At 50.0% G+C, this 12,899-nt stretch overlaps 1 protein-coding gene and 1 long non-coding RNA gene across 4 annotated transcripts; one reads left to right on the top strand and one right to left on the bottom strand.

The window, feature by feature from the left end:
• The first annotated feature begins 360 nt into the window (after positions 1-360).
• Positions 361-11,930, top strand: TUT1 (terminal uridylyl transferase 1, U6 snRNA-specific). 3 transcript variants are annotated; one of them, XM_008532164.2, is made up of 9 exons: positions 361-964; positions 2,511-2,701; positions 6,961-7,276; positions 7,463-7,563; positions 8,586-9,055; positions 9,666-9,775; positions 9,941-10,051; positions 10,220-10,312; positions 10,736-11,930. In XM_008532164.2, exons 1-9 carry the CDS (start codon positions 883-885, stop codon positions 11,884-11,886), a joined length of 2,625 nt encoding a protein of 874 aa, XP_008530386.1. In that variant the 5' UTR covers positions 361-882; the 3' UTR covers positions 11,887-11,930. The 3 variants fall into 3 exon arrangements, with proteins under 3 accessions (XP_008530386.1, XP_070421269.1, XP_070421270.1); XM_070565168.1 differs by having other exon boundaries at positions 944-1,426; XM_070565169.1 differs by having other exon boundaries at positions 961-1,111.
• LOC139074472 (uncharacterized) lies at positions 8,397-12,859 on the bottom strand. Its single transcript, XR_011524107.1, has 2 exons — positions 12,735-12,859; positions 8,397-12,190 (listed from the first exon to the last, which is right to left on the bottom strand). It is a non-coding gene; the product is annotated as an uncharacterized lncRNA (long non-coding RNA).
• Between the last annotated feature and the right edge of the window lie 40 nt (positions 12,860-12,899).

Genomic DNA, 12,899 nt, shown 5'->3' with positions numbered 1-12,899 from the left:
CGTCCTGAGCCAACACCTCAGTGATGTCGGGAGAAGCTGACCACTATCCCAGTGTGGGGCAAAGCAGCATCGTCCAATGTCTTCACTTATATGGTGGCCACCGTAGTAGGTTCCATCGCATGCCTCGAAGTGGGCCCGTGGCTCTGGCGCCTCCTGAGGACCCTCCGTGCAACCCACTATTGCGGAAGGAAAGCCCGGCTCACCAGGACTGCAGCGATCTGGCTGTGGCCCCCCAAGATGGAGTCCGCAAGATGCCCGGTGGGGGTCTAGCTCCCCAACCAAGGCTAGGAAGGGGTCGCAGAACACCCGTTTCGGGGGAGGATCGAGGGCAGAGGGAAAGAGTAACGCCCTGAGGAGTTCGAGAATCCAGGGGCAGCCCTGGGCTTCGTAGAGGCTGCTCATCCTCCGCCTTTATTCGCTAGGTAATATAGGGTTGAGGATACAGCCGCGCAGGGCTCTCCTGTCGCCTGAAGGAGGGCACAGCCTGGCCACGACCACCCAGCGAGGAAGCGGCCGGCTGTCAAGAAGCTGGCCCCGACCGCAAACCGGCGCCTGCCTTTGTGGCTTCTGTTATGAATATTCACGATTCTTTCGGCCAATCAACGCCTGAACAGTCCAGAGCACACCAATCGGCTTACCGCATGCAGATAAGCATCGTAGATGGGCCGCTTTTCCTAAAGCCAGTTAGGTTAACACAGTCTGGAAACGGAACCCTGAGTCGAAGAAGCTTGGTTTCCGGAGGAGTGTGCCCGCGCGATTGGCCGGTGCTACGTCACTTCCTATTGAACTGGCGGAAGTTGCTTCCGAGCGCGTTACGGTTTGTAGGAGTCGATTCCTGTGGTGGCAGGAGTGGTTGCATTTTGTTGGTACCGGAGAGTCGCGATGGCAGCGGTGGATTCGGATGTCGAATCGCTGCCGCGTGGGGGTTTCCGCTGCTGCCTCTGCCACGTGACTACAGCCAACCGTAAGCGGTGGCTAGAGAGGGGGGTGGCTGTGGGCTTCGTCTCTGGGTCTTAGCGAAAGTTACGGTTATAGATCATAGTTCTTGTCAAGTCAGTTGGTAGGGTCACTCACCTCCGTTTTCACTCCGCCCGTCCGAAGGGATTAGAGAGTGAGCAAAGTCCCACCACCTTACTCCGCTCCTTCCCGGTGTCCGAAATCTCCACGACGAAAGCCTCGTTATTTTATTCCCGCTTTAACCGTCATCTATTGAACATTCCCTTTGTGCCTGCCAGGCTCTAGGGTGGGGAGAGGGTATTCAGAGATGAAGGAGCTCTCCATCTAGAGATGGAGACAATTTCAGTGCTCTACAGATATGTTTGGAGAGCTGTGGCATCACAGAGAAGGTAGTAAGTCAGGGAGGCCCTACAGAGGAGCTACCCAAAGGCAGAGATGGGTGAAGTAGCATGGCTTGCACGCCTGAACGGTGGGTTTGGAAAAGTAAACGAAGTCCTTGTGTGACTGCGCAAGGGGCTCAATGAAACCTCAGATTCCACTTTTGAAGTTTGAAATCCTGATCTTCCATAAACAGGATCTTCTGTTCTTTTTCTTTGTAAATGGCACTATTTGTCCTGAAGGGCAAGCCAGAACTCCAAGATAGTCTTCCTTGGCCCCACATCTACATTGGTGACATCAAGCAGCTGACTCAAAATATAATAAAAATCATAATAGCAGCAAGTTTTTCCCACATTCACCATGTACCAGACTCTCTGCCATGTGCTATATGTGAATAATACATATGTAGTAGGTACGATTATTATCTCCCTTTTTTTCCTTTTTGAGGAAGATTAGCCCTGAGCTAATTACTGCCAATCCTCTTTTTCCTGAGGAAGACTGGCCCTGAGCTAACATCCATGCCCATCTTCCTCTACTTTATACGTGGGACGCCTGCCACAGCATGGTGTGCCAAGCGGTGCCGTGTCCCCCACCCGGGATCCAAACGAGTGAACCCCGGGCCGCCAAATCGGAACATGCGCACTTAACCACTGTGCCGCAGGGCCGGACCCTATTATCTCCCTTTTGTATCTGAGGAAACTGATGCAGAGAGAGGTTAAGTAACTTCCCCAAGATCTCACACAGTTTGACAAAGCTGGGGTTTGAACTTGGGCAATGTGACTTCAGATCCTGCACTTGGAATCTCTACACCATACCCAGAGATGATCCATGGGGAATAGTCTAGGGTCCTGATTTATTTAGTTCTTTGTATGACCTGGATAAGTTACCTGTTCATTTCTTTACAATTTGCAGATACTCCTCTACCTAGCACTTACAGATGGTTTAAGAAATTCTTGTAGTGTAGCCATTTCTCCTGGGAACTACTTAGAGGGAATACCCTATAAAGACAAATGGACAAGAGAGGAAGGTGAGAGGAGTCAGAACTTTGTGTATTCAAAGGTCACACTTTCTCTGGCTTTGAAGGATCAGTAGGATTTAGGCACGCAGAGAAGAGTCAGGGAGTAGGTACACTGAAGAGTAATTCAGATGTTTTTGTCTCACATTTGTCTTTGCAGGACCCAGCCTACATGCCCACCTGGGAGGCCGGAAGCACCGGCACCTGGTAGAACTAAGAGCTGCCCGAAAGGCCCAGGGACTTCGAAGTGTGTTTGTCAGTGGCTTTCCCCGGGATGTGGATTCTGCTCAGCTCTCTGAGTACTTCCAAGCATTTGGATCTGTGGCCAGTGTTGTCATGGACAAGGACAAGGTAGAGTGAATGGCTCTCCGTGTAAAGAATGAGTCAGGTGTGCTGCATATCGAAAGAAACAAGAGAGAGAAGCCAGCAGCCTGTTTGAGCTGGTGTCTAGTGTGGCTTCTCGGTGGACTCTTCTTCAGTACTTGGGCTAATCCAGCGTTGTGAGCCCCTCCCCAACCCAGCCCCTGCTTGGATTTTATCAGTTCACCAGATTTAGTCATTGGGGGACTTGTTCATCATTTATTTCTTCCATCAGTCTTTTATTTGCGAAATATTTACTAACTGCTAACTTTGTAACAGGCACTGTGCTTAGAGCTGCATTCTTATTTTATTTTTTGTGAGGAAGATTGGCCCTGAGCTAACCTCTTTGCCAGTCTTCCTCTATTTTGTATGTGGGACACCACCACAGCATGGCTTGACAAGTGGTGTATAGGTCCGTGCCAAGGATCCAAACTCACAAACCCCAGGCTGCTGAAGTGGAGCGTGCGAACTTAACCACTACACCACCAGGCCGGCCCCTAGAGCTGCATTCTGAGTAGTGATAGGATATATGCGCCCCCTCCTTGCACAGAGCTTACAGTTTAGTGGAGAAAGTAGACATTCAGTGAGTAATTACAGTGACCACAACTTTGGGAGTTGTCTCCTAACCCTCCAAGAGACTGGTTGATAGCCCAGTTAGCAGTTTAGTAACTTATACTGAGAGGTACTGATTATCTGGTCAGAACACCCTGTCCTCTGGACAGTGCTAGACAAACAAGCTTGTTCTTGGTGGTCCTTTTTGTCTTGCTTCCATGCAGACCTTTTGTCAGTTTCTCTGTAGTCTCTTGGAAAAAGTTCACTGTTGTGGTGCTGTGTTCTGTGGTTATACTGTATTCTGAGACTGCCCTCTAGTTCTGAAGGGGTGGCTCAGGTGATCCCAAATCTCCTTAGCAGCCCAGGTCTTCTCTTAGGATAGAGTGGGGTCTGTTTTTCTTAAGAGATTGCAGTCAGCAGCTGACCCACAATGGCTTCAATAAAAGGGGTTTAATTGTTCTCTTGGAACAAGAAGTCCAGACCTGAGCTGTGCAGGGTTTTCCTGTTTTCCTGCTCTGTCATTATTGGTACGTGGCTCTCACTTCAGAATTGTAATAATGCTGCTTCCACATCCTATGGCAAGAAGAAGGGATAAGTTGAAGGGCAGAGTATAAAAGGTATGGTCAGCTGAGCTGAACCCTCCTCCCTTTTCTTTATTTCCCGGAAGGATACCTTTTCCAGAGGCCTCTTCAGTAGACTTCTGCTTATATCTCATTGGTCAGAACTCTATTGCATAGTTACCCCTAGCTACAGGCAAGCCTGGGAAATGTAGCTTTTTTTTAGCTGGGCACTTTTCCCTTCTGAACAAAAATTGGGGTTCTGTTAGTAAGGAAGAAAGGGAGAATGTGTATTGGTGGGCAGTTGGCAGTGTCTGCCTCAGGTTACTTCTTCAGAAAGCTCCATGTCCCCATTTTTGGTCATATTTATTTCAGTTGTAAAGAATGGTCTTTTCCTGAACTTAAAGTTTCTGAGGCTTTTAATTATTATAACAATAATGATTAAAATTTTTATTGAGCAATTACTATGTACAAATTAGTGCTAAGTACTTTATATACAATATCTCATTTAATCTCCACGACATTTCCTTGAGGGAGATCATCGCTGGAAAGTTGGAGATTTGGGGGTTTGAGCCCCTACTTGGGAGGCAGTTACAAGTTACTTAAGCTCTCTGAGTTTTATTTTCTTAATTTTTAAAATGGGAATAATAATACATACTTTTTAGGGGTCTTATGAGACTTAGAAATAGCTTCTACGAACAGCTTGGTTTATAATAAGCCCTCATTAAATGGTGACTAGCTGGGGATGCTGCTATTGAGACGAGATGAATGTCCAGGATACAGGCTTCTGAATCTGCTAATCCCTCCCTCCCTAATGCCTTCCGTGTGCTTCCTGAGAGGAATATGTACACAGAGACAAGGCCAGGCATAGAGACACCTAATTTCTAGCTGGGGCTTTGGTTGCACACTTGGAGTTGAACTGCAGCCTGGTGAGCCGCGTGATTCCTCGGAGTCAGAAGATTGGCCTGGGCAGGTCCAAGTGGTTGCCTTTCTCCTTGGTTTCACTTTGGTTCTTTGCTCTCTTTGGCATAAAAGTAGAAGTGAGGGTAGGAAGGGCACATGTGTGATATCACACAGCATAAAATTCATCCTTTTAAAGTATACATTTCAGTGGTTGTGAGTATATTTACAAAGTTCTGCAACGATCACTACTGTATAATTCCAGAATGTTTCATCACCCCAAAAAGAAACTGCATACTCATTATCACTCTTTCCCCATCCATAATTCAGGCCTGTGTGCTGGGGAAGCCGTCCCCCCAGTTAATTTTTTTTTTAAGATTTTATTTTTTTTCCTTTTTCTCCCAAAGCTCCCCTGGTACATAGTTGTGTATTTTTAGTTGTAGGTCCTTCTAGTTGTGACATGTGTGATTCTGCCTCAGCATGGCTTGAGCGGTTCCATGTCTGCACCCAGGATTCAAACTGGCGAAACCCTGGGCCGCTGAAGTGGAGTGCGCAAACTTAACCACTCAGCCATGTGGCTGGCCGCCGCCCCCCCGCCAGTTAATTTTTTATATGGTGTGATGTAGGGGTCTAACATTATTCTTTTGCATCTGGCTATCCAGTGTCCCAGCACCATGTGTTGAGAAGACTATTCTTTTGCCATTGAATGGTCTTGGCACCTTTGTTGAAAACAGTTGATGATAGATATACGGGTTTATTTCTGGAGCCTCAACAACATTCCCTTCATTGGAATGCCTGTCTTATTGCCAGTACTACAATGTCTTGATTACTGTAGAGGGTATCTTTTCTTTTTAAAGATTGGCACCTGAGCTAACATCTGATGCCAGTCTTCTTTCTTTCTTTTTTCTTCTTCTCCCCAAAGCCCCCAAGTACACAGCTGTATCTTCTAGTTGTGGGTCCTTCTGGTTGTGCTATGTGGGACGCCACCTCAGCATGGCCTGATGAGTGGTGCCATGTTCGTGCCCAGGATCCAAACTGGTGAAACCCTGGGCCACTGAAGTGGAGCACATGAACTTAACCACTCAGTCATGGGGCCAGCCCTGAGGGTACCTTTTTATAAGCAGGATGAGGCTCGAGCTTTACCACTGAAGAGAATATAAAAGAATAGTGAACTTTTGCCACAAAGCAGTCATATTTTTTCCTGCTCCTGCTAACATTTTACCTTTTAAAAAAAAATGGCCTAAAGAATTTCATTGAACTCAGCCAAATCAGGGGCCGGCCTGGTGGCATAGTGGTTAAGTTCGCTCACTCTGCTTCGGCGGTTAGGCGTTCACCAGTTCAGATCCCTGGCTCGGACCTATGCACCACTCATCAAGCCACACTGTGGCAGGCGTTCCACATATAAAATAGAGGGATATGGGCACGGATGTTAGCTCAGGGCCAATCTTCCTCAGCAAAAAGAGGAGGATTGGCAGCAGATGTTAGCTCAGGGCCAATCTTCCTTAAAAAAAACCCACAAAAAACCCCAAAAAACAGTAAATAAGTGAACTCAGCCAAATCATAGCAGCATGCTGTCATATCGCTGTTATTCCTAGATGGTAAATTTGTCAAAGATAGGGTTTATGTGTTTATATTTATGTCTGGCACAGTGCTCATTACATGGATTCTTAATGTTAAGAGTCTATGGGCCGGCCCCATGGCCAAGTGGTTGGGTTCTTGCACTCTTCCTCGGTGGCCCAGGGTCCTGCCAGTTTGAATCCTGGGTGCGGACATGACACCGCTCTTCGGGCCATGCTGAGGCAGCATCCCACGTGCCACAACTAGAAGGATCCACAACTAAAAATACACAACTATGTACCGGGGGGCTTTGGGAGAAAAAGGAAAAATAAAATCGTTTAAAAAAAGTCTTTAAAAAACAAAAGAGTCTAATTAAAGCAGGAAAAGTTGGGGGTTTATGAGTCATGGTCTAACAGTGAAATCACATCACTGGGAAGAGGAGGGGACAGTGAAACAGGTCAAATGAGATTTTCAGAGGCAGGCTGGGGTGAGAGTAAAATGTGTGGGATAGAAGTGAGGGAGAGAATTGCTTTTCTAAATATGCTCCCTGTTAGAGAAACATTAAGCAAATATTCTCAATTTATAGGGTGGTCCCCACTTCAAAGATTCTCACCCACTGTGAGACTGTGTGTTTGGATTCTTGGTTCTAAAACCATCATCCCTGCCCCTGTTGTGGTTTGCCAGGGAGTGTTTGCCATCGTGGAGATGGGGGACGTGGGTGCCCGGGAAGCTGTCCTGTCACAGCCCCAGCACAGCCTGGGAGGACATCGCCTGCGGGTCCGGCCACGGGAGCAGAAAGAGTTCCAGAGCCCTGCCTCCAAATCCCCCAAAGGGGCGGCCCCTGACAGTCACCAGCTGGCCAAAGCACTCGCTGAGGCCCCAGACGTTGGGGCACAAATGGTAAAGCTCGTGGGGCTGAGGGAGTTGTCCGAGGCTGAGCGGCAGCTTCGGAGCCTGGTGGTGGCCCTGATGCAGGAGGTCTTCACAGAGTTCTTCCCTGGTGAGTCGCCTCCCTCAGCTGTATCTGTGCCCTTCCTGTCCTTCCCTCCCCAGTGTCTGCACCCCAGTCCCCCCTCAGCTAGTGGTGTTTGTTCGGTTGCTCCTCCACCTTCACGCCCCATTATGTTCTTCTGCCCTCTACTTTTCCCTAATGTCTGTTGACCTTTATTCTCTGCTCGGCACACAGGCTGTGTGGTCCATCCTTTTGGCTCTTCCATAAACAGCTTTGATGTCCATGGCTGTGATCTTGACCTCTTCCTGGATCTGGGTGACTTGGAAGAGCCCCAGGTGAGTGACCAGGGAGGCAGTTGGGAAGAGTCAGTGGGAATGGTCATGTGACTCTGGGCAAACAGTTACCTCTCAGGCCTCAGTTCCTTATCTGTAAAATAGGGACAAGGGGACCCACCTGAAAGGGTTATTGTAATTAGAGAATTGTGAATGTGGCTGGGTATTCAATAGGATAAAAATGAATTGACATGGGATAGATGGCATTTATAACAGGAAAACACCAGATTTCAAAATGGTGTGTATCTTATCTTATTTTGGAAAAAATATATATAAAAGGACATACAGTAAGGCAATTTTCGGGTTAAGTTTTTGCTTCTCTGTATTTTCTAACATTTAATGTACAGATTCTGTTTGTGGAATGGGAAAGGGTTATTATTTTTTTAAAAGCCTTTATTTTTTAGAACAGTTTTAGTTTCACAGCAAAATTGAGCAGAAAGTAGAGTTCCTGATACTTTCTGCCCCACAAAAGGGGTTATGTTTAAAATAAAATTTCTTTTATCATTCTGTCTACACACCATTTATATTTTCTGAATCATCGAGAGTAGGTTGCATCCATCATGCTTCTTTACGCCTTTCTATTGCAGTGTGTAGCACCTAAGAACCAAGGTGTTCTAGTGTACAACCACAGCATGATTGTCAAGTTGAGGAAGTGCTCCACTGGTACAAGTGTACAGCTTTACCAGACTTTAATCTACAATGCGTTCTCCAACCGGGTCAGCTACCCTGCCAATGAACTGTTGTGTTGTCTCTTTAGTCTTCTTTAATCTGGAACAGTTCCTCTACCTTTTTTCTCCTTGGTGACAATGGCATTTTTGCAGAATACAGACCATTGATTTTATGGCATTAAAAGGTTATTTTTAATTTAAAAAAACTGTGAGGATTAAATGAGTTAATATATATAAAGCCCTAAGAATAGGGCCTGGCACATAAGCAGTAAGTAACAGATATCTCTTGGGGATGGGAATGTTCCTGGGTTGGGGGACAGCAGGGGAGGCACTCACTCAGCTCATTTCTATCCCCAGCCAGCCCCAAAGGCTCCTGAGTCTCCGTCCTTGGACTCGGCCCTTGCATCCCCACTGGATCCTCAAGCCCTGGCTGGCACCCCAGCCTCCCCTCCAGACTCGCAGCCTCCAGCTTCTCCTCAAGACTCGGAAGCCCTGGACTTTGAAATCCCATCCTCCTCCCTGGCACCCCGGACTCCGGACTCTGCTTTGGCCTCTGAGACCCTCGCCTCTCCCCAGTCCCTGCCTCCAGCCTCACCACTGCAGGAGGACCGGGGCGAGGGGGACCCAGGGAAGTCTCTGGAACTAGCAGAGGCCCCGAATGGGGAGAAGACAGAGGGTGTAGCCATGCTGGAGCTGGTAGGATCCATTCTTCGGGGCTGTGTCCCTGGAGTGTACCGAGTCCAAACTGTGCCCTCTGCCCGACGTCCTGTAGTCAAGTTCTGCCATCGGCCTTCAGGTCTCCATGGTGACGTCTCCCTCAGTAACCGGTACCTTTGTTTAGCGGGGTGGTCGGGGAAGGCCAGCTGAGCATTCAGAGGTGGCTGAGGAGGGAGCCCTGGTGTGGAACCGTCCCACACCTGCTGGGCCTCGAGGGTATCCTTGTTTGGTCCCGTCCCTCTTTCTGCCACTCACCTCCTGTCTGGCTTCCATGTCAGTGTTCGTAAAGTGTGTTTCTCGGAATATTATTTTTAAGAGATTTAGAAAAGAGTTACATGGTTGAATATGTTTGGGAAATGCTAAATTAAACACACAGGTTTCTCCCTTCCCTGCCTCTCCTCCACTGCCACCTTCCCTCTCTTTCTCCTGTCTTCCCTGTCTCCGTCCCTTTCTGTCTGTTTCTTTGCACACTAAAGGCTCTGAGTAGCCTTATAATACCATGCTCTGTGAATGTCCAAGACATTTTTAGAATGTAGTGTTTCCCAAACATGTTTGATGGTTTGTACACCCTCTCATAAGACCAATGTGTCAGCACACACTTTGGAAACCCTCTTTTGGCCTTATTCCAGCTGGTCCCCAGCACGCCAGTCTGGAATGAGAGCTGGGGGTGATAGGTTCAGAGGGTTCCCAAGCCCTGACACCCGTCTCCCTTTGTCCCAGGCTGGCCCTGCATAACTCCCGCTTCCTGAGTCTCTGCTCTGAGCTGGATGGACGAGTACGGCCCCTTGTGTACACCCTCCGCTGCTGGGCTCAGGGTCGAGGGCTGTCAGGTGAGAATGAATCAGGACACACTTGGGGCTGGGTTGGTGTTGAGGCAAAGGCAGGGATTCAGGGAGAGAAGGATGGGCAGGTACAGGAACCAGGGTTGAGAAAACCACCAAGGAGGGGATTGGAGGCACCTCTGTTCTAATTGGCATTATTGATTATTTACCCAGGGAGTGGCCCCCTTCTCAATAACTACGCCCTGACCTTGCTCGTGATCTATTTCCTTCAGACCAGGGACCCTCCTGTGTTGCCCACTGTGGCCCAGCTCACCCAGAAGGCAGGTACGGCAGCCCAGCGTCCACCCGTTCAATCTTGTTAGCTTCATCTCTCTTCTTCATCTCACTTAGACACACTAGCTACCCTGGGAATCAGATCTCTCTGTCGTCACCCCTATTTCCACCCCCGTATTCCTGCTTTCAGGCTGACCCTCACCTTTTTTACTTTCACAGGTGAGGGTGAACAGGTGGAGGTTGATGGCTGGGACTGTAGCTTCCCCAGGGATGCCTCGAGACTGGAGCCCAGCACCAATAAGGAGCCCCTGAGTGAGTCTGGGGAGCCCGGTAGAGGACTAATAAATGATGTTAATCACAATAGTAGGAAACATACCTCACACAGTCACTGTGTGCCAGGCATGGTTCTCACAGCAACCTCATGCAATAGCTAATATTGTTACTGCCATTTTACGGATGAAGAAACCACGGCTTGGAGTAATTAAGTGGCTTGCCCAAGGTTACACTGTTAGCAAGGGGAAGGAGCAGCATCTGGGGCAGGACACTGCTGGGGGCATGGGGAGAGAGGTTTGACTTCTTGTGTATAGGGATCAGAGGAGCCTGGCTTCTGGGTACTCCTCTGAACCCCTTGGAAAGGAAAAGGAAAGTCTTCCAGAGGGAATGGCCCGGGTGCAGGGCTTGTCTCAGCTCTGGCCTTCAGGTAACCCCTTTTCCCTGGTCTTCCTCTTGCTCCAGGTTCCCTGCTAGCCCAGTTCTTCTCCTGTGTCTCTTGCTGGGATCTTCGTGGCTCACTGCTGTCCCTGCGAGAGGGTCAGGCACTGCCTGTGGCAGGGGGCCTGCCCTCTAATCTCTGGGAGGGTCTGCGCCTCGGCCCTATGAATCTCCAGGATCCTTTTGACCTGAGTCACAATGTGGCAGCCAATGTGACCAGCCGGGTGGCCGGGCGGCTACAGAACTGCTGTCGAGCGGCAGCCAATTACTGCCGAAGCCTCCAGTACCAGCGTCGTTCCTCCCGGGGTCGGGACTGGGGGCTGCTCCCCCTCCTGCAGCCCAGTTCCCCTAGCTCCCTGCTGTCTGCAACACCCATCCCCTTACCCCCTGCTCCCTTCACCCAGCTCACTGCTGCCCTGGTCCAGGTGTTAAGGGAAGCATTGGGGTGTCATATAGAACAGGGCACCAAGAGATTACGGTCAGAGGGAGGTGGAACTGGGGAGTCTCCCCAGGGGGGGACAAGCAAAAGATTGAAACTAGATGGACAGAACAAAAGCTGTGAGGAGGGGAAGGAGGAGCAGCAGGGATGTGCAGGGGACCACGGCGAAGATGGTGTAGAAGAAATGGTTATAGAGGTTGGAGAGACAGGGCAGGACTGGGCCATGTGGAGCCCTGTGCAGCCAGGGGAGCCGCCCCTGATGACCAGAAAGCATGTAGTTGCTGGAGAAGAAGGGCCGTCAAGCCATGCAGCGCTGGCAGAACAGGGGCCCAAAGGACGTGAGGCAGCCAGAGAAGGGTCCCAGAGTGAGACAGGGAAGGGAGCGTTGCTCTCCTCAGTGAGCTGGCGCTGTGCCTTGTGGCACCGAGTGTGGCAGGGGCGGAGGCGTGCACGGCGACGCCTGCAGCATCAAACCAAGCAAGGAGGTGGAGGTGGTGCTGGCACAGGAGCAGAGTGGCTGGCGACTGAGGCTCGGGTGACCCAGGAGCTGAGAGGACTGAGCAGTGCTGAACAGAGGCCAGAGGCTGAGCCACTTCTGACGTTTGTGGCGGCTGCCTCCCAGGCTGACCACACTCTCACTGTGACCCCACTCCAGGATGCTCAAGGCCTGTTCCCTGATCTCTATCATTTCTTACAGGTTTTCCTCCCTCAAGCACTTCGAAATCTCCTCAAGTGAAGACAGGGCCCTAAAGGGCAATAAAGCTGCTAGTTTAACAAACACTACAGTTTTCCTCTGATTTCCACTTGGTAATAATCCTGCCCCTACCCAGTACTTCCTCTCCCCAGACCATAATGCAGCCTTCTCAGAGGGCTTTTTTGGCCACTTCGAGGTCTCCCTGTTCCTCCACCGCAGCAGCCTGTTTCGTTCCTTCCTACCGTTTATCGCAGCTGCAGGGAGTGCCCAGGACGTGTTGGTCTGGCCCCTGGAGCCCACTCAGTTCTTGAACGATGACATGCTGGGTGGGTGGGTTGAGCAGGATCTGTGAGAGGAAGCAAGTTAGCCTCCACATTGACCTTGCTGCCCAGATTTATGAATGGTGACAGGGCCTGAAATTTGGGTTCAGGGGTCTTCATTCTCTCACTTAGGGGAATTCATCCTGTTCTCTGGTAAATTGGGTAAGAGATTTTCAGACCTGAACACGGGCAAAGGGCAACCCATCAGAATTTGTCTGAAACTGTGAGCCCCCTTGAGTGACGGGAGGTGGAAGGGGTATGGCTGGGTTCTCCCTTAGGCTCCTCCCCTGTCGCAGGCTCCAGGACTAAGTCCCCTTTCTTTTCGCAGTAGGAACAGCATCCCAGGGCTGCAAGGCGGTTTATGGGAGGAAATCCCACTTTTAGAGGGTTTCAGACCTGGGCTCCGGTTAGATACACGTGCTCTGCTCTAGAAAGCCAGAGCGGGAACAAAAGGAATTTGGCAAGTCGCCACCTCCGCAGGAGTTGTTTCCGCTCCTGAGCGTCACAATCACGGTGTTAGGGGCTTGGCAGGACCTCCCATCAAGTCACTCGTCCCTGGGCCTCACTTACACTGTGGGCCCCGCAAGCCGCAGGGGAATGCCGACTCGGGGACGCGGCGCCGCACCGGGTTGGCAGCTGTGCCACGTAGCCGCCAAGGGGCGACTTTCCAGCTAGTTCTCACAGTTTCCCCTCCCTCCGCGCCCAGTATCTCCACCTCGGGACTCCGATTGGTGG

This window comes from Equus przewalskii, chromosome 11, assembly GCF_037783145.1.
Source record: "Equus przewalskii isolate Varuska chromosome 11, EquPr2, whole genome shotgun sequence".
NCBI classification, from domain to species: domain Eukaryota; kingdom Metazoa; phylum Chordata; class Mammalia; order Perissodactyla; family Equidae; genus Equus; species Equus przewalskii.
This window is presented reverse-complemented; position numbering and strand designations above follow the sequence as displayed.

Coding starts and splice junctions, on each gene's coding strand:
- TUT1 (XM_008532164.2), top strand. CDS start 883: ATGGCAGCGGTGGATTCGGATGTCGAATCGCTGCCGCGTGGGGGTTTC. Junction 965..2,510: donor CCACGTGACTACAGCCAACC/GTAAGCGGTGGC, acceptor TTGTCTTTGCAG/GACCCAGCCTACATGCCCAC. Junction 7,277..7,462: donor CTTCACAGAGTTCTTCCCTG/GTGAGTCGCCTC, acceptor CTCGGCACACAG/GCTGTGTGGTCCATCCTTTT.